This window comes from Malus sylvestris, chromosome 12 (assembly GCF_916048215.2).
Source record: "Malus sylvestris chromosome 12, drMalSylv7.2, whole genome shotgun sequence".
In the NCBI taxonomy this organism is placed as follows: domain Eukaryota; kingdom Viridiplantae; phylum Streptophyta; class Magnoliopsida; order Rosales; family Rosaceae; genus Malus; species Malus sylvestris.
Window position 1 is genome coordinate 20,305,860 of NC_062271.1, and position 21,474 is coordinate 20,327,333.

General features: G+C 37.8%; 1 protein-coding gene across 3 annotated transcripts; it reads left to right on the plus strand.

The window, feature by feature from the left end:
• Nucleotides 1-814: 814 nt before the first annotated feature.
• LOC126591953 (type I inositol polyphosphate 5-phosphatase 8-like) lies at nt 815-7,572 on the plus strand. 3 transcript variants are annotated; one of them, XM_050257683.1, is made up of 11 exons: nt 815-1,145; nt 2,133-2,212; nt 2,327-2,411; nt 2,533-2,601; nt 3,102-3,186; nt 3,623-3,727; nt 4,270-4,708; nt 4,826-5,022; nt 5,141-5,252; nt 5,375-5,523; nt 6,781-7,572. In XM_050257683.1, the coding sequence occupies exons 2-11, from the start codon at nt 2,183-2,185 to the stop codon at nt 6,992-6,994; spliced, it is 1,485 nt and encodes a 494-aa protein (XP_050113640.1). In that variant the 5' UTR covers nt 815-1,145; nt 2,133-2,182; the 3' UTR covers nt 6,995-7,572. The 3 variants fall into 3 exon arrangements, with proteins under 3 accessions (XP_050113640.1, XP_050113641.1, XP_050113642.1); XM_050257684.1 differs by lacking the exon at nt 815-1,145 and having other exon boundaries at nt 1,327-2,212; XM_050257685.1 differs by lacking the exons at nt 815-1,145; nt 2,133-2,212 and having other exon boundaries at nt 2,336-2,411; nt 3,106-3,186.
• Nucleotides 7,573-21,474: the final 13,902 nt, after the last annotated feature.

Consider the following 21,474-nt stretch of genomic DNA (forward strand, 5'->3'; position numbering starts at 1 on the left):
GAGATCTTGGTGCAAAGCTCCTCGAGGTTGAGGTTGATTCTGGGTTCTTGGTGTAGAGCTCCTCGGGGCTGAGGTTGATTCCGGGGCGGAGGGAGATCAAAGACGATAGAAGAAGAAGCACCACGACCACTGCCAAGAAAACCAGAACTGGGTACGAGGATGGGGCTTCCCTTCTACAACAGTGATGATGTCCCATCAAAGATTCAATGGCCTTTGTCAATGGAAGTTGATGTTTCTGCAGAGAAACAAAGTGGATGGAATTTGAAATTTGAAACCCAATTGACATATAAACAAGGACTTGAGTATATCAGGGAAGAAAAAGAAGGAGTCCAGAGAGACCCTTTTGAGAAAAGTGGGAAGAAGAATTAAAAATTAAATTATTATTTTATAATAAAAATTAATAATATTTTAATAAAATTGACTAGGTTATTTAGTTTTAGGAGCGGATATGCATTTGGCCTATTACTGTTCATTGGAATTTATCACTGTTCACTGAGTGGATAAATGCGCTGAGTGCTGGCACATTTGTGTTAGGGGTGGAACTACTCTAAAACTCATAAATGAGTCCCTAAAAGTGGTCTTGGGAGTCCTTATGTAGGGAATCTTATTGAAAATGCTCTTAAAACATTTAACTTACAAGTAAAGAGTAATACCTTACTAAGTCAGTAATAAAGTAATAACTAAACATAATAATTGCACTCCTCAAGTTTTAACAAAATGACTAAAATACCCATAATGGAATATGTGTGCTTTTTGAAAGTTGCACTTCGACGTTGAAGACCTTCGTCGAGTCTCACTCTCTCACACCTCTTTGCGAGCACCCTCTCCCTCTCTCTCTCTCTCTCTCTCTCTCTCTCTCTCTCTTACCTTTTTGCTTTTAAGGAGGAACGCCTCTTGATGTCTATAAATTTGAGAAGCCAAAGTGTTGCCACTTTTACGAGGAACGCGCACAAATTCCTCTGCATTCCTTCTTCTCTCCTCCACCGAGCCAACCAAAACAAGCAGCACATCAGGCCTCGGCTTCTCTGACTTGTCTCTCCTTCTTTGCCTGATCGACAACGAAAGCTCCACAAAAGAATTGGGGCTCTCCTTTCAAGTTTTCAACCTCCCTCAATTTTACCATCATCTCCTTTGGATTCATTCCTGTAAGCATTCTATTTCCCCAGTAAAACCAAAACCCCAAAACACCCAAATTTTTAATTTTCTGTAATTGTTGTGTTTTGCTTGTTTTAGTCATTGATTTGTGACGTAAATCCATTTTTTATCAGCAATGCGATTGACAGTACGTCCCACAGTTCTTATGATTCTTTCTCCTCTCTCTCTCTCTCTGTGATTCATTGTCCCACTATTTCTGTGAAGCTCTGTTTATCTCAAATCACCAAGATCTGGTGACTCCTTCCCCATATTTACAAAACCCAAATCCCAAATTTCTCAGATAAACATAAGATTCCGGTCCTAATCATTTCTCATCATTCTTCCATATTTTGGTTCTCAAAAGTCCTTTTTTTTTTTTACGTAAAATCCAGCTCCAAACTTGACCAAATATAATCTTTTGTGACATATTTATTTAGATTTGATCCGTGGCTAAAGATCTCAAACCAAAAAAGGCCAACCCTTTTGGTCACTATTCTTGTTTTTGTTTAAGGCCTCCCTCTCTGTAAAGGCTACCTCCCTTGCTTGTAAAGAAACATTCCTCCTCCCAAAAGGATGAACCTGGCCTATTCTCTCTCTCTTTCTCTCTCTTATTTATTAATTACCCCAAAAACCATTTTCTCCAAATATTGTAATTTTTTAAATTTTAATTTAATTTCTTCAAACTTACGTTGATTCCGAAGCTGTCTCCATATTTCCTGCAACTGGGTTTTTTATTTTCGGTTGAATGCTCTAGTTGACGCTGATTTAATCTCCGTTTTCGCCTTCTTTTTTCTTTTGCCGTTAAAAAAAATAAAAAAAAATAAAAATCTGTCAATAAATTATATTTTTTTCCTTTGATTCAGCACCCATTTTGTTTTTCTTGACGACTTTCACTTCTCTAGTCATATTTTTTTTTTCTTAATTAAGTAATTATTAATGTGCTTTTGGATTGGATTTATCTTAACCCACCTACTACACTCGCCTTCCTCTCCGTTCAGATTTTAGAGTTGTGGACTGGATTTCGGTCCGGTGATCGGACGGCGGAGCAATGAGGACCAACGGCGGGAAGATATCCAAGGTACCCAATTCATCTTTTGGCCATTAAATTTTCGTTTATCGTAAATTTGTAAAAGATCGGGTTCTCGAAACCGAAACAGAAATTAAATCCAATATCCGAATTGTTTGGCTACAGCCTTCGTGGCCGAAAGTGATGGCGAGGAAATGGCTCAACATACCAATCAAGGGGGATGAGTTTCATTCCGATTACTCTCCAAAATGTAAGATTTCGGGTTTTTCCCGGTTTTTCATTTTTCGCGGTGTATCGTTTCGTAACGGATGCGTTCGGTGTTTCGGCGGTTTCCAATCTGAAGTTGTTTGTTTGCTTGTTTGCTGTGTCAGATGAGACTGGGAGAAGGAAGAGCTGCTCGGACCAAGACCGCTACGTCGTCGTACCGGACGATTTTTCAGGTAATTTTACCATGCAGCAGCACCGTACTCGTACTTGGTTCACCTTTGGCTCTTTATCCTCCAGCTGGAACGGGCGCTCTGATATCCTCTGAGCCGTCCGATCCACGGCTTTTGTTTTTAATTTTGATTAGACACGAACTGGGTTACGATGGGCTCCCTTGATTCTAGATGGGTCCCCCTTGGGATGGTTTAGAGCGAGGAATGTTTTAGTCTATCGAAAACACAACTAGGATGTCAAGTGGTTGGATATTTGAAAAACAAAAAATTTAAATAATTTTATAATAACATTTTTGTACCGAAGTGTATTTCAAACACACTGAAAAATCTTTAGAGATTATTCTGGTTGTGCCACGTGGACGGGGAGGATGTTAGGCTTATGAACTTGGGTTATTGTGCTACAGTAACATAGGTGTCCTTTGCTATATTCTTTCTCAAGTAATTGAGCTTTTTCTTCAGTTTTGGGTATTAATCTTATTTTATTTTTTGTTTATTTTTTCAAGATAGATGCACGTTGATGGGGGAAACAACCCATAGACAAAGTTGTGGAATGGAGCCGCCTACTGTCACTGATGATCCCAATCTCAAGTAAGTCAATATCACGATTGTGTAAGTGATGTTTATAGGGCATAATTACATGTTAAGTGCAAAAACCTATAAATAATTGGTATATTTGTCCAATCATATGGTGTATTGACCTCTGTACATCATTGTATGTGTTACTTAGTGTTATTCAATGAGCTGTATTTTCATGTGTTTCTATTGTAGCTGGATTTGCTTATGTAAGTAATTGTCAACCAATTACAACAATCACGTACTTAGTTCAATAAATACATTTCCGTAACTTCTCTTATATTGTGTTGTGTAATTTTGACGATTGATTTTGACTTGGCTAATGTATGATTCAATTTTGGATAATTTTCTTGAGAATAATCTGACTTGGTCTTGGCCTTTGAAACAATGCTTCTTTTCACACAAGTTTTTGTGAGAATCGACTAAACGAAGTCGTTTTGTCTATGTTTAGGATGTTCGTAGGGACATGGAATGTTGGAGGCAAATCACCCCAGGACAACTTGAACTTGAGGGAATGGCTGAAATCTTCTACTCCCGCAGACGTCTATGTTCTTGGGTAACAATCTTTGCTTTGCATCTCTCTCTCTCCCTCTCCCCCTCTCTCCTTTCTTCTCTCTCTTTCTCTGTCCAGGAATTTGCATACCAAGTTTGACTCCTTTCTTGTTTTTTGCTTTGTCTTGACAATGGTAGTAGTCTAAACATGGAAAAGAAGACTTTGTGCCAATGAGTAGTCGTCCAACCTATAATTTACACTTTATTAGATCCAATCCAATATTCCTTTTATATTAGGGTTCTTGTTTAATTCGATGTTTGTTCTGTATTGCAAGTTTTAATTATGTAAAAGGATACTGGTAATATTTTATTATCAGACAGTCTAACGTGTCATGTCGGTAAAGTACAAGTTAGTGAATTAGTGATTTTCTTGTCAGATAGTTTAACTGGTTATGTCGTCATAAGTTAATTAACTAGTTATTCAGATTAACAATCTGACAATGTTTTATGTAGAAGTTAGCTGGCAAGAGAACTTCCATTTGTCATGCATACATCAAGTTACTTGAAATATATTTGAATTTGGAACTTTTTTTTTTTTTTAATTAGGTTCCAGGAAATTGTCCCTTTGAACGCCGGGAACGTATTGGGCGCGGAAGATAAGGGCCCAGCTGCCAAGTGGCTGTCCCTGATTCGCGAGGCACTGAACAAGAATGACCCTGGACAGCTTGACCAGCAAGGCAAGCCTAGGCTCAGCTTCTCCGACTTGCTTTCTTTAGAAGATGAGCTTAGCAGTGCAGATTTTGAGAGACTTCTGAATTTGAATCCCGCGTCGACTTCAAGTGGAGAAAACTCACCAACCTCGCCAGTGATGTGTCAGTGGAAAGGCAATAGTCCAATGCAAGGAAATCGTTACTGCCTATCAGCAAGCAAGCAGATGGTCGGAATTTTCATGTGCGTGTGGGTTCGTGCTGATCTTTGTAGACACATTAGCAACACGAAGGTCTCGTGTGTTGGTAGAGGCATAATGGGATACCTTGGAAACAAGGTTAGTTACTTTAAATTTCAAAACATAAAATTTATACCACACGAGAATAAAACTATTTGTATGATGACATTGTTGTTTAGATGGTCGCTTTAAGCTATATGATTTTGCATGCGACAGGGTTCAATATCAATCAGCATGACGTTGCAAGGAACAACATTTTGTTTCGTGTGTGCACATTTAACCTCTGGGGAGAAAGAAGGGGATGAGATGAGAAGGAACTCAGATGTCATGGAAATCTTAAAGAAAACAAGATTTTCTCATTCATGTAGAACAAAGGGACAACTGCTTCCTCCCAATAGCATTTTAGACCATGAGTAAGTCATTGAAACCAAACCTCTCTTATTTTTGTTCATGTAATTGCCAATAAGTATACATTATGGTTGTTTTAATCCTACAATTAAGACAATTTTGCCTGTTTTTAATCTAATGCAGCAAGGTTATTTGGCTCGGGGATTTAAATTATCGGCTAGCTGCTGCTTGCTGCGGCGACACACATGAACTATTAAAGAAGCATGATTGGCAGGCACTTCTAGAGAAAGATCAGGTAAGATACTGATGTAAGAACTGTTTTTCCCCCAAACATAGGGGAATAGGTGTACTGTCCCGAATCGAAATGGTATCTTTGGTATTTCGCATCTTACGCTCGGATTTGTTGTTTCTTGGCAGCTAAGGATAGAGCAACAAGCAGGTCGAGTTTTTAAAGGGTGGGAGGAAGGGAGGATATATTTTGCTCCAACCTACAAATACCTAGCTAATTCTGATCATTATGTTGCCCAAAGTTCTAAATCTAGAGATAAGAGACGCACTCCAGCCTGGTAAGATTCCAATCAGTTTCCCTATGAGCTTATCAATAATTGCATCAAATTTCATCACGCATTCATCGAGTTTATTGAAATGAGGAACAACTAGTGATCACCATCATTACACAGACATAATGTAATTATATGTTTCGTAATCTTCATTATGAATTTTTAATTACATACGGTGAGACCGGTTTCAACCTATATTAGAGATATTATCATTGATTAGCAATGTGGTCAGTAAATGTAGTACATCAGGTAATAGCGTCTCATCGTTAAAAATCTTTTCTAGACTACGCGTTGAGGTGGACCTTAAACTGTTGCTAGTTAAGGACAATCAACTTTGTTAAGCCTCCATATTCAATAAGAGTAATCGTCCTCCTAATCCTATAACCGACCCGTCAACTTTATTGAATCCGTGTTGACTCCAGGCTGCAGTTCCGGATTTGTTTAAAATATTTTTCAAATTGTTTGTAATTAGTACCGACCTTTTTCACGTTTTTATTAAACTGAATTAATCCAAATAAAGCTTAACTTTTACTTGCTACACTAATCCTTTTTTAATTGGTGTTGTGGGTGGTGGGATTTGGAACCGGGAGCATAGGGTGGGGATCCTCCTGACCGGGTCATCTGGGCCATTGAAATTTGATCCAACGGCTACAGACAGGGGGTCCTCTAAAAGTTATAATTATTGTAACCGTTGGAGCAAATTTCAATGGTCCAAATAATCCGGTCAGGAGGATCCCCACCCTATGCTCAGGAGGGGATCCGGTTCCGTGGGATTTAACTATTTAAGCATCATAAAGCAGGGACCATAATTATATTTTTTGTCCACATGAAATCAAAATATTATTTTTTGGTCATCATTTATGTTTTACGTAATTGATAGTTTAATTTAGGAGTCGGCAGGGGAAACAAAGAACTGTTTCCTAAAATGAACATGTGACATGTACAGACTGTCATGTCTGTATTATCATATTTAAAACAAGTTGCTTGTGTTTAAACCTTTGCTACCACGGCCCTGCGGGCGTGGGCATAGCCACATTGGTGAGCAATGATGCTCTTTATTATGCACCTGGGTTCAAATATATATTTCCACTGTTTACATCAGTTTAAGGTATAACATCTGCATTGTTCTAGTTTCTCGCTTTCATAGGCTGAGTATATGTTTGTTGTAGATGCATTTATATTCAGTAAATGTGGTTCAAATAGTTTTCATCGATGTTACTTTAGTTCGGAAAAGAGACTAATGTGGTTTGATATGTATGGCAGGTGTGACAGGATTTTATGGAAGGGGGAAGGGCTTAAACAAATGTCGTATGTGAGAGGGGAGTCGAAATTCTCAGACCACAGACCGGTTTCTTCGTTGTTTTCAGTCTGGTTAGACTTGGCTGACAAGAAAAAGCTCAACTCTTGCATGCTCAAGTCATCAGCCAAAGTGCAGGCGGAAGAGCTTTTGCTGCTCACGGAACCAAAAGCTGCTTAGACACCACCTCAAGGTTCTGATTTAATTACTGCCAAACACAGCCCACATTTTTGAAGACCAAAAGCTGAAGCAGCCAGCCAATGTACAAATTTACAGCTAAGTGCTGTGTAAATTGGTTTGGTTTTGACCGACTGACAAAATCAGAAGCTGGTGTCCCTGGCTTTTTTTTGACAGTTGTTGGGACTAAAATTTTAAGCTTCAAAGGCGTGCTTAAATTTTTGAAGGCATGATGATGATGAAATGGTGTCGGTGGAGCAGAGAAGTGAAGCAGAAGCATATAAGCTGCTGGGACTGGGAAAGTTGGGATGGAGAGTGATAGCAGCTTCTGTGAAAAGTTGAATTGTAAGTGGTTAATCGGCTTTTGGCAGAAGAATATATCTTTGTTTGAGATTAAGTTAGGGGGAGAGGGGACACACAGAGAGGTTGATTAAAAAATTGAAATGTGTAGGAAAAAAGGACAGTTTTGATTGAAAGTTTTCTGTTAAGGGAACTGGGGGAGATGGTGGCTTTCGTTCGCTTTTGCAATTTACTAATGAAATTCTTTTATATTTCCAACCAAGTATAAAGATGCGTCTTACGACACCTACAACGCGTTAGGATTCACTTAAATATGTATATATATTGACATTATATACCTCTCAAAGTTAAACCAGCTTTTTGTCACGAGTTATAATTTGCACAAACTTGCAACATTAAACAATAAATGAAATGGTTTTGGAATTTTGATTCCAGCGTTTGGAACAAGATTGAAATCAATTCCCATCCAATGTTTGGCAAACCCCAGGAATGAAACAAATGCAATCCTCATTCACTGAAGTGAAAATCCTAAACTTCAAAACATGTTAAAAATTGATTTGATAAATCTCAAGAAGTTATATGTTTTAATTCTAAAGTAATTACTGACCATGTCAACAACAGAACAGAAGTAGTGTCAGTCCAACCGTATTTGAATTCATCAACCTTGTAGCTATATCCCTATCCAAGTTAACAAACACCACAATCTGCTTTATCAAGGAGAACATTATAGCCGCTATGACTTATTGTTCAAATTCAGATCTCTATGCGCATGACAAAAGATTGAGAAAACTCCACGTTTATTAAAAGTAACACATAAAGTTTCTCTTATGTTGACACATAACATTGTCTCGTGCTATAATTTCAAGTGAACTACTTTCAATACTAGCACACCCAATAGCATATAGAACTCTAAGAGAACAAGACAAATGCGCACCAAAACACAAATGGAAACACTTAGAACCAAATTTTTTCACCCAATTTTGTTAGCAAGTCCATTATCCTTTGGGCCATACCCTTTTAAAATACAATTTTCCTTTAAATATATTGAAAACAGAAAAGAAAAAAAAGTTTCCCCCACTTTTTCCCCTAGACACTCCAAAGAGTATGACTAATTTCCAGACACTTCAAAGAGTATGCCTAATTTCCAGTTTCTAATCCTCCAATCTACCAACAAAAGAACTATACCATTTGATCCCTTTATCAGCCAAATTTTTTTTTAAATAAATAAAATAAAAAAATGCATCATGTAAGGATTTTACCATGAATCCATTTTATTTTTTACTTTACAAATTTTACAAAGGGGCATGCTCGCTGGATCATGCATCTATATTATAAATATACATAATAGATAGGCCTATTGATTCACACCCAATATCTTTCTATAGATAGTAATGGTATCAACTCATATGTCCGTGTGTCTATGTGGTGGAATAAAAATAAAACATGGGATAAAAATAAAATTATCTTTCATAGAGATGGCCGAGTGGTTGATAGCTCCGGTCTTGAAATCCAGTATAGTTTGAAACAAAGAACTATCGAGGGTTCGGATCCCTCTCTCTCCTTTATACTCAATGAATAGATTTGTTGCTTTTCTTTATTTTATTGGTTTTTCCCGGCTCAGTAGTGTAGCATAAAAGGAATGGCTCAGCTAAGTGGGATAGTCGAGCCAGAAAAAAAAAAAAGATTAGAAGTATAAATGAGTTGAAAAGAAAGATTGCTTTTAAAATAGGGGTGTGTTATCCACACACCATTTTTCACTTCTTCCACACCCCTTGTTAATTTTTGTCCTTTGATCTTCTTCAATTCATCTGATCGGACGGCCGAAAATTAAAAGGGTGTGAGAGAAGTAAAAAGGGGTGTGTGGATATCACATCCCTTAAAATATGACCTGATCCACCATACATATTAAGTTTGGTGGAATCAATTTGATTCCTACTTTAGGCTAAAGGCATTTTAACTCACTTTTGTTCAGTCAAACAGAACCTGTCTCTCAAAATTCTCAACCAGAGAATTATCTGTATTTTTACTAGCTTTATGCCTCAAATCCAATTAAAAAGAGCAAACCTGACTTGAAATTTTACCTTACTTCTGCTGGACCAGTTGTCTTAGTTAAAATGTGTCTCCTAGATCTAATTATTTTGGATGTCAAGTCCAAGTTGTGGTCTTCTCACCCTTTACATATTTCACTTAGGAGACATTTTTGTTGGTTGAAGGAGTTAACGGAGTATCACGGACAGATTGTGAAATACTCTAGCTAAAAAAATGGATTTAATCATAAACCCTAATATAGTAAGTAGAGTTTGATGTTTCAATTAAGGTTGGACGTTCTCTTCATCAATTCAAATCTCAAGACTCAAAAAGAGAGTAAGCAGAACCAATTCAATATGATATTCATCAACAATTACCTATAGAAATGGAGGAGATGCTTCCAATTGCAATCAACCACAAAGTTTCAGATAATACTAATTAATTAAAATGTCATAAACCTAAGTCCCAACAAATAAAAGCTCCAATGTCCATTTTAAGGTGCATAGTGATAAAGTTACTACTCAACAAAGTGTTTTTTTTCCCATTAAAGTAAATTTAAATATATATAAAGACTATATATAGTTTAAGTGGGACAACCTTTTGCTTATAAATCCAATAAGAGACAGACATGTGTCCCTGACTCAAGCCACCCTCGTGACATGGCACGCGTATTGTTACTATGCCGTATTGTGATAATAATACAATGTTATGAAATAAACTTACACATATTGGACTGTTAATCTGCTTCACTTAATTTATGGATTTAAGTTGTAGCATGTGCAGCACTCTTTTTTTTCTATCCTGAAGTTTTGTCCCATGTGTTTTTCTTCGAAAGGATTTTTTACCGAGGCCCACGTTAGTATTCATCACCTAGCATGCCAACTCTTTTTGGTTGCTTGTAGCTAGAAATTTTGATGTTTTACATCTCTATTGTATGGTATGTCCCGTGATATTAATCAGGTCACGTATCTTTTTTAAAATTGTTACTGTAATTTCTGATATTCACGTTTGGGTATGGACAGTTTTCTGCTATCCTCTATACTATCTATGTTGTTTAATAAATCACCAAATTAAAAAAAATACTAAGGCCTTGTTTGGAACGTCGTATTAAGCGCTGTATATGATTAATAATACGGTAGCAGTTGTTTGGTGCATAATCGTACTAAATAAGCACCTACTTAATTATACGATCCAACAAATTTAATATTATTGACATCGGACAATTAATACAACTCACAAGCTCGGCATTATTAGTCGGGGATGCTAACCAAAAACACGCTCGCTTATCCTCTTCGGTTTCACACATCTGCTCCTCGGCAAATCCTCTTCGGTTTCACACATCTGCTCCTCGGCAAATCCTCTCCATCTTCAGCAGCAATTCCTCGACGAGTTCTCAACCCCAACCGCCACTCATCTGCAATCAGTCGCCAAGCAATTTCCCGTCTCGTCTGCCGCTTCCTGCTATGTCACGTTTCAGTAGTCGACGTCGAAGCACGACAATGTGGACGAAAAGGTAGTTGAGATCAGGAAGCTCGATTGATGTCAACAACAATAGACTTAACAACTGAATGATCTTTCGTCGCCGACAGCATTGAATCCAGCTCCGACGACCCCCGATTAACTCTGACTTTTGCATCGAATTGATTTCTTTTCTTCATCAATTTGGATCTTCAATTTAATTAGTAGTTGTTTTGTGACAACCTGTCCCTACTTTTACGATTTTATTAATTTTAGTCTAGTGAAAGGACGAAAATGCCCTTAGAGGTGAAGGTATTGACTTTCGTTGACCAACGTATAGTGAGACATACGAAATATTCTTTTAACATATTCTTGAAGTACTCAACGATACAAACTCGTAGGCGTAAGCAGAATCGAAATCAGAACTACGGTTAAAGTTTTACGGAGCTACGAATCCGAAAGTATTTTTTAAGAAATCACTATTTTAATTATATTATACTATTTTATACTACTAAATTGTTATGCCACATGTGCATGGCTGAGAGGGGAAAAGAAAGAAATCGGGGAGGAGGAGAAACATAGGAGAAATGATTGGGCAGAGCTGCCCAATCGGAGGAGGAGAGAGGGAGATGATGAACGAATCAAGAGAAGAGGGAGGAGAGTCTGTCAATTTGATAACGGTTTGTTATAGTTTGATAGTTTGAACCTAGCATGGAATACTATGTCACTTGACCATTTTATGAATCGACAATCTGACCGTTGGATCGTCACCAAACTTTAATACGTTATAGTATGTAATATTTGAGGACATTAGAAACTTACGGATTGGGAATCCCACATGCGGATCTTCCCGAATTGGATTTGTAAGTTCGTAAAATAAAATGTTGACCGCCACTTAATTTTAACGATTGACGGAGATCCGACCGTTTGATCGTTCTGAAATTTTAGAATATTGTTCTAGAAGATAAATGAGACCCTTAGGAAGTTACAGATCTTCCAGATCGAGTTATGTAGGGTTGTGGACCCTGCCGTCAATCTTTGACCGACGGTTGACTTTTGGTCAATGGGTTTCAAATCATTATAGAACGTCATTGGGGATGTGTTTTATGTAAGTTATGTGTTATATCGATAAGAATTCTGAGACATGATTTGATAATTGTTCTAGGCGACGATCATTCGTGATGCATAGATATTTATGCTAGGGAGTTGTAGCACGAACTTCAGGTAAGTGGGTCTTTTCCTCTTTATAGTATATTTTTATGATTGATAGTTTCCATTTATGCATTTGAAAAAAAAAAATCCTTACGTATGCCTGGATTAGACTAATGTTTATAAGAATTAGCAAAATAACGGAATTTATGAAATATGCTACATCTTACGGGATGCACATGTATGCTTATAATCTTTGATGCCATAATTATATCTACGGCTATGAATGTTAGTATGTTGATTAGAATTATTGAATTTTTATGGCATGCTTATATTTATGTAGTCTGCTCATCATCGCTGCACCCCGGTGTTAGTGCTCGCCTTGGGTTAGGGCCAATCTTTCACGTGTATGTTCAGCCCCCGCACCACACACTCTCCTTGGATCCAAGTAGGTGCCAGTCTTGTCGTACAGGTTGCATTAGGCGACTCCGACTCGTAGGTGATCACACATAACGCCAGTCTTCACGTGATCATAGCACTAGAGCGTATATATTATGATTACACTCAGTCCTGTCGTACATGTCGCATTAGGTGACTCCGACTCATGTGCTAGCATAGATTGATGAGCAATTAGTTTAGTCGTACATGTCGCATTAGGCGACTCCGACTGGTGTGCTTACATAGGTTGTTGAGCACCTAATTTTATTTATATTACTGTTAAGATTTTGTGATTTTGAGATGTCATGCCTTATTTACGTTTTATAGGCTATGATAAGTATTTTCATACTATACGTAGTATGTATATTTTGGAAACTATACATGTTTTATGACGAAGGGTTATAACGTTTTCAAAGGTTTTTATTAAAACTTTATTTTCAGGCCCACTCACCCTTATTTTTCGCCCCTCCAGTTTTAGTAGCTGAGCTTTCATATCGACGAAGATTCTTGGCAAGTCTCGGTGTAGATGATTACCTTCAATGGTATAATTCCTCACCCTATTTACTATACTGTACTTATGCTTTGTCATCACGTGTGAAATGGGTTCATTTCCGCTCACATCGCACTTTTATAATTAGGCACTTTTAAGTTTTAAATTTATTCACAATTTCCACATCACTACACTTTATGGCTTCGTCACCTTCCAAGTGTTGGCCAGCACATCTCGATTCGAAGTCCTAGTGGACATTCCGGGTCTGGGTGTGTCAGTTTAGTATCAAAGCATAAGTTTGGGCAGTATTGCGTTCATCACACACGTGATGTAAGCATTCTCGGTTCTTGAGCCTAATTTCCGAATCTTACCACCTCGTCGAGTACGAATATGTGTTATCTTTTTTCTAAGTTTTGAGTGATTTAGACGACTTATCGACATTCTAGAACATCATTTTGGTGGACGTCTCTATATTTAAACGCCGTAACGCCGGTTCACAGTTTCGTCGCCGACATCATTTTGGTGGACGTCTCTATATTTAAACGACTTATCGACACATGCTAGTATATGGGAGTGATACCCTTATGCCATAACGCCGGTTCACAGTTTCAGGGTAACAAACAATATTAAAATATCCTATGTGCGTTAATTAGCGGCGCGCTGATAGACTGATTAACAGTGACAACCTGAGTTGAAACAATTACTATCATGGAAATTTAGGAATAAACTTTGTATTAGGACAATAAACCTATAGTTGTTTTTACCTTATCACCTATCTAGGTAAACAAAACCTCTTCGACTAGCCACATTTTCGATCACTCCTACCGATAAATAGTAGAATCAAAGTACGAGTTGATTCTTCACTGTTATAGTGAATTAGATATCAAGAAAGTTGTGAAGACCTATTAGCACGTATCGTAGAAACATAGGTAGTATCGTACGTTTCGAGGGCGTATATCTCCGGCATCATTTCCCAAAATTTTACTTGAGATACCACTAACGCGGGAGGTTAAATACACCATTGATCTACTTTCTTGTACTATATCAGTTTTCCTTGTGACTTTTCGAACCAGTCTTACTTCATTGATAGAACTTTGTTACTAAAGCTTACCGATTAGAGAATTATCCAACCAAACCCTTTATTTGGGGAACCTCAAACCTATTCGCGAAGGCAAAAAGCTGAACTTTAGGGTCATACCTAGATTTTAGCAGCTTCCCCTGGTGACGATTAAAAATTGTTATCCCCTACTTCGAGTTGATGGTCTAGCCGACTTGAGTTTTCTTCCACAGCCTGACGAATTCATAATGGTCTTATCGATGACTTTCTCATCTACCTCGGCAGTGAGACCAAATTCTCTAAATCTCGACAATCAACTTTATACAAATTTCTCAAACATTAGTTTTGTTTAGATTGGTACTTTTCCCGGGAGATGTGATCTCTGCAAACTATATTCTTTTCTTTTTCCAAAAAGATTGTAGTGGAAGAAGGTGGAAATTCACACGAAGTGTTGTGAAGTTTGAGATATCTTTGACCTTGTCGATTTATTGACAATTTGTTAGAGATTTTTCTGCTATAAAGTATTTCCTCACTTATGACCGAGGAAAGTTAATTTAGTTGATATGTTGAATATGAATAAAGTTTCTAACAACCGAACTGTTGTCTCACCTCACCATCGCTTTACACTCTTCGATAACATTGATCATTTTGGAAATCCATGATGACGTGTTCCTTGGATATTTTGACTGTGCAGAGGCAGCATGACGAAATTTTGCTCATGCTTTCCAACGGTTAGAACTGTTCAAAATGAACCATCTTACTTATGGCCTAAAGTCAATAGTTACCATCTTTACTTGAAAACCAGTTGACACTTCTCTGTGGAGAAACGTGTCCAAAACCTTTACCAACCTTAAATTTCTCAAATACATCTTCATTTGAAAAAAGCTAAAATTTCTGAGAACGACGATGGAAGAACCAAATCAACACCTATGATTGCACTATCGTGTATTACACCAGTTGTGCAAACGTAATTACTATTCATAGTAGTAAAAGATGTTTCTACCCTCGAACATTTTCAATCTTTTCCTATCCCATTCTAGCTGGAGTTCGCAAGCATCGATTTGATGTTATTTTCCAAATCATCAAAGGATCGTTCGAGTGGTTATAATCACTTCTTGTATCTATTTAAGGATGGAAAATATCACTATAAGCTTCCAATACGAGGTATCTTGTACATGTGGAGTTATGATGATGTTTCAGTGACCATTGACCGATGTGACGAGTTAACTCACTTTTCGCTGGTCCCGAGTGACCACATTTTAGACCACTTGGTAAAATTGCTCATTTTTTAATTTATCGGATTTTCTGGCGTTTTGATCAACATCTACATTGACCATGATGCCATAGCCACCTCCTTGTGCTAGAAAACATTCCAGTTAACTTTGGATACGTGTCTATTCTACTGCAGTTCGTATTATTTTGGGGGCAGGTAGGTTGTTCATCGCACATACATTGAAATTTATTTGTGATCATTAACTCTTTAATCACCCAACAAGTACTTTGGTGAGCGAACCGTTACCATTGGTGATTGAATATTCCGAAAGCTACCGTTGTAGTGAGAGATTATGCATTAATTCCAGAAACCTTGTACTTTAGATTTGATGGATTTGTTGTGACCCTTAAATTCTCGAGTATTATTTTAACCTTCTCGACATAATTTTTCGCTAAATTCGAGAGAAATTCAATATGAATTTACTCATTATGGTATTGTGAATTGCATTGTTCGAATATATGGTATGTGTCTCACTACTGCATCTTGCCTTGACACGTGGTTCACTTCCAAGCTTTAGGAAGTCTTCTCGAAGACTATGAGTACAAGTTGTTGTCCGATACCACGCTTCACCTTCGGACTAACGGCTAGTCGGAACGAATTATTCCGGCTTTTGTGGACATGTTGCGTTTATTCGTTCTATAATTTTAGTATGATGGTAGTGCACTTATCTTTGTTAAAGTTGCGTGTAACTGTGGTTACACTTTCGGTGTTAGGGTATAGCACCATTTGAGATGTAGTATAGAAACTCTTTACATATTACATAATTGACAATTGAGTATTGTGATCAGGTATTTGAATGATCGAGATTATGATACAGAAAATTTTATGGTATTAGTGATGTTGCCGAGAGGGTATTACGTGAGCGCAGTCGAGGCGCTGATCAAACGAATTATATGTATTTCCTAATGAGGGGCAAGATGGTAATATTGCACCCTCAGGAATTTTTTGCTTGCTTATCATGACAACAGTGAGTGATCGGTATTACGGGTTACAAATCATAATATCGATAACTTATCTGTTGAACTCGTTAACCAAGTGGACATTTAGGTCCGTCTAGTTATTTATTTATCGTTTGGGCTTAACGTAGTGTTACTACACACTTATTCTCAGAGTACGTTATGCTACGTGTGCGTAGGTGGAACCTTTCTATGTTCGGTTTTTTATTTCAGTACAACTATTTTAACTTTACTTCAGTACATATGTATTTTGACATTATGTTTTTATATATCTATTTTTGACCTTATATTTTTATAAAAGTATTATATTAAAGTATTGTGCTGAAGGAGAATGAAAATATGAATTTTGGGGCATAAAAGTGGAATCATTGCACTTCGATCGCGACGGAATGGCATTCCCTTTTATGCAACTGCTCTAGCTTGATTTCTTCCTTATATATATACACTTTCTTCCTACCTTTGGAGTATATATATAGTATAGCAAATGATTTCAAATTTCAGGGATGAAATTTTATTTAAGGTGGGTAGATTGTGACAACCCGTCCCTACGATTTTATTAATTTTAGATGAGTGAAATGATGAAAATGCCCTTAAAGGTTAAGGTATTGACTTTCATTGACCAACGTATAGTGAAACGTACAAAATATTCTTTTAGCATATTATTGAAGTACCCAACGATGCGTACGCGTAGGCGCAAGCGAAATCGAAATCAGAGTTACGGTTAAAGTTTTACGAAGCTACGAATCGAAAGTATTTTTGAAGAAATCATTATTTTAATTGTATTATACTATTTTATACTACTAAATTGTTATGCCACATGTGCGTGGCTGAGAGAGGAAAAGAAAGGAATCGGGGAGGAGGAGAAATAGAGGAGAAGGGATTGGGCAGAGCTACCCAATCGGAGGAGAAGAGAGGGAGATGAGGAACGAATCAAGAGAAGAGGGATGAGAGTCTGACCAATCAGGAAGGACAACAAGAGGGAAATGAGAGAATAAGGAGAAAAGGGAGGAGAGTCTGACCAATCAGGAAGGAGAACATGAGGAAAATGAAAGAAGAAGAAAATGAGGGAACCCAAACCGGGTCTCCATTGACCCGTGCAACCCAACCAGCGGAAGCCATGGAAATCGATGGTTTCCCGGCCAATTTCCGGTGAATTAAGCCAAACCACCACCTGGAAACCATCCCACAACCTCCCCTCTTCCATTTTCATCCATTAATTGGTGGATTTTAGGCCTAGGGTTCGTGAATTTGCACTGGTGGGATCGTGGGTGTCACAGCAGCAATTCGCCCATTTATGAAGAGTTTGCCGTCAACCACCACCCCTAATATACTTCCCATAACCCCAGGAACAATGCCCAATCATTGGTTGAAGTGTCGGAGTTGATTTGAGGACGAATCAAGAAACACCCATTCTAGGGTTCCGGCGGGTTCGTGGAAATTTGAAGCTTTTCCCGGCCAAATTGGACTTGTCCATAGTTATAAAGTTTTCTTTACTCACTAAGATCTACATTTCTGTGAAATTTGAGAATTTTTAAAGTAGGTGAAATTTTTCGACGAATCGGGGCGGCCGACCGCCACGTGCAGCGGCGCATGGCCAGAGGGCCAACGCTTTCTTTTTGAGTTAAATTTGATGTTCTAATGTCAATTTGATAACCATATGTTATGGTTTGATAGTTTGAACCTAGTATGGAATACTACGTCACTTGACCATTTTATGAATCGATGATCCAACTGTTGGATCTCACCAAACTTTAATATGTTATAGTATGTAATATTTGAGGACATTAGAAACTTACGGATCGGGAATCCGACGTACGGATCTTCCTGAATTGGATTCGTAAGTTCGTAAAATAAAATGTTGACCGCCACTTAATTTTAGTGATTGGCGGAAATCTAACCGTTGGATCGTTCCGAAATTTTAAAATATTGTTCTAGAAGATAAATGAGTCCCTTAGGAAGTTACAGATTGGAAATCCGAGATACGGATCTTCCGGATCAAGTTACGTAGGGTTGTGGACCCTACCGTCAATCTTTGACTGACGGTTGACTTTTGGTCAATGGGTTTCAAATCATTATAGAACATCATTAGGGATGTGTTTTATGTAAGCTACGTGTTCTATCGATAAGAATTCCGAGACGTGATTTGATAATTGTTCTAGGTGACAATCATTTGTGACGTCTCGATATTCTTGCTAGGGAGTTGTAGCGTGGACTTCAAGTGAGTGGGTTTTTCCTTTTTATAGTATATATTTATGATTGATAGTTTCCATTTATGCATTTGAAAAAAATAAAAAATAAAAAGAATTCCTTATGTATGCCTGGATTAGATTAAAGTTTATAAGAATTAGCGAAATGACGGAATTTATGAAATATACTACATCATACAGGATGCACATGAATGCTTATAATCTTTGATGCCATAATTATATCTATAGCTATGAATGTTAGTATGTTGATTAGAATTATTGAATTGTTATGGTATGCTTATATTTATGTAGTCTGCTCATCATTGCTACACCCCGATGTTATTGCTGGCCCCGAGCTAGGGCCAGTCCTTCAAGTGTATGTTCACCTCTCGCATCGCACACTCACCTTGGATCCAAGTAAGTGCCAGTCCTATCGTACAGGTCGCATTAGGCGACTCTGACTCGTATGTGACTGCGCATAGCGCCAGTCTTCACGTGATTGTAGCACTATAGCGTATATTATGATTACACCCGGTCCTATTGTATAGGTTGCATTTGGCGACTCCAACTCGTGTGCTAGCATAGATTGATGAGCAATTAGTTCAGTCGTATAGGTCGCATTAGGCAACTCCGACTGGTATGCTAGCATAGGTTGTTGAGCACCTAATTTTACTTATATTACTGTTGAGATTTTGTGATTTTGGGATGTCATGCCTTATTTACATTTTGCAAGCTACGGTAAGTATTTTTATACTATACGTAGTATGTATATTTTGGAAACTATACATGTTTTACGGTGAAGTGTTATAAAGTTTTCAATGGTTTTTATTACAACTTTATTTTCAGGCCCACTCACCCTTGTTTTTCGCCCCACCAGGTTTTGGTAGTTGAGCTTTCATATCGACAAGGATTCTTGGCAAGTCTTGGTGTAGATGATTACCTTCAATGGTATAATTCCTCACCCTATTTACTGTACTGTACTTATGTGTGGGGGCAAAAATTAAGGCTCAAGGAATATGCCACTACCTAAATTTGGGAGAGTGGAGCTAGAATAAAGGAGCATGATCAAACACTTCCATGTAATATGGAACATGGAGAAATAGGAGGAAAGTGGAACTTGAAGCCCAAGTATTTTATGTCTATAAAGGAACTAGAACCCCCGAGAACAAGGGGAGGAAAAAAAAAAGTATCATATAGCTTTACAATGTCTTGCAATTATTTTGAACAACGACTGACTTGAGCGTCGGAGTTTTTTCTTGCAGGTCCCCCCGCTCTCATTGTTGACAAATAAAGATATTGTCCAAGGCTTCTCAACGTGTTCAAGATTACTTGTTGGTGGACAATTGGAGTATCTGAAATTTTCTGCTCCAACAGTCGGCGCCGTCTGTGGGAATTCGTACAAAAAGCCATATTTGAGAAGTCATGGTTTCACCCACGCCATAATGGGGGCACGGGCCAAAAACCTGAATAAGTTTTTTTATTCTTCTCTTTGCCCAATTTAAAACCCTCGACTGTCTCTCTATCCCTGTTCTCATTGAACTGGATGAAGGAAAGCACAATCATTATAAGACGTCGTAACCAAGAACAACGATAAAACATAGGAAATTCTACAGAGGGTAAAGCATGGGAAATTTTTCAGAGGTGAAGATGACTATTAACCGCCATCACCATTGCCGTTGTTTTCTTCATTGCCCTTGCGATCGGTGATGGATCCCTTGAAGCTGATACGGCTCATCTACCTCAACAAGAATGGGAAGTTCCGGAGGGATCAATAGGCTGTCTCCATTGGTATCGTTGGTAATGCCTGCCAGGGAAAGAGCTTTATTCTTAACCAGCTTCTTAGATTTCAAGTGGCATTTACAAAAGGGTTATGGCGTTGGAATGCACCATTTAAGAGAACTGCACTGGATGAGCCTGAATACAATCTATTACTATTGGATAATGATGCTTTTGATCAGACGGAAATAGGATAATGGAAGGATAACGCCCTGTGAATATGAGGAGCTTGTTTTGAAGCCAGTTGAGGGCAAAAAGGGTCATAGAAGCTAAAACTGAGGCATGAACAAAAAAAGAAAAGCCCAAAAGTGGGGAATAAAAGAAAAGACACTGCATTCAACCCTATCTTGAGAAAGACAATTGCACGAAGTGACAATAAGTTCCTACAAAGCCAAACAGGACAACCAACCAAGCACCTATGGGAGATCTATTGTGGAGTGGGGGCACAGAAGCAACTCCTAGTAGTTTGAATTACCAAAGCCAAGGATAAGATGAATTATGCTCTTCGCTCACTTGAAATGCATGCTGCTGATTACTACAATCAAATATAAGTTGGTTTTTGAATTAAATTACATTTCTTTTGAAGATTCTTTTATTATAGACAATGATTAATCCCTCTGCAAGGATTTTGGATCAGTAACCTGGAAAGAAAAGTCTTTTTTTTATAGAGGGCAAGTTTATCCTAATAATTAAGATAAGATCTTGAAATGATATTTATAGAATGAGCGCAAAGATCATATTTTAGAGAAATTCGTTGGAGACATCTTCCCACGTCAATAAAATAGGGATCATACACAAAGAAAATCGAAAAACCTACATATATAACACGTGTTCAAGGTTGCAAAGCAAGGAAACATGCTCAAGGTTCACTCTTGCGACACAAATGGCAATGAAATTGCCTAACAGATAAGAACTACCACATTGATTTATAATCATTTTCATATTCGTGCAATTCATGGTTTTTGTTTGGCAAAGAAAGCTGAGAACACTGAATCACTAACATGGAATCTCAACTTATTTATCATTTACTTTATATATCACTTATGTCAATGAATGATATGAGTATTTCACTATTAATGTTGTGGCCTCATATTGATAAAGCTAATGAGGATTTCTTGGAATGGTGTTGGCAGTGAATCGTTCCAATTTATGAGAATATGGAGAGAAAGTGGAAATGCTTATATTACACATCGTTTGGTTGCATATGGAAAAGGAAATTGTTTGGCAATCACTCATGGGCTGGAGCACTTTATTACTACATAAATTCTTAATCGAAGATCATAAGATCGTTGGTTGTAGATCGAGAATGAATCAGGCCCAAAGGCCCAAGACGGCGGGAAATGTATAAAAAACCGTATGAAGAAGTCGTGAC

Bases quoted from the DNA above. Each gene is read 5' to 3' on its own strand.
- LOC126591953 (XM_050257683.1), top strand. From the start codon at position 2,183: ATGAGGACCAACGGCGGGAAGATATCCAAG. The intron at 3,187-3,622 runs GTAAGTCAATAT...GTCTATGTTTAG, and splicing joins ACTGATGATCCCAATCTCAA to GATGTTCGTAGGGACATGGA. The intron at 4,709-4,825 runs GTTAGTTACTTT...TGCATGCGACAG, and splicing joins TGGGATACCTTGGAAACAAG to GGTTCAATATCAATCAGCAT.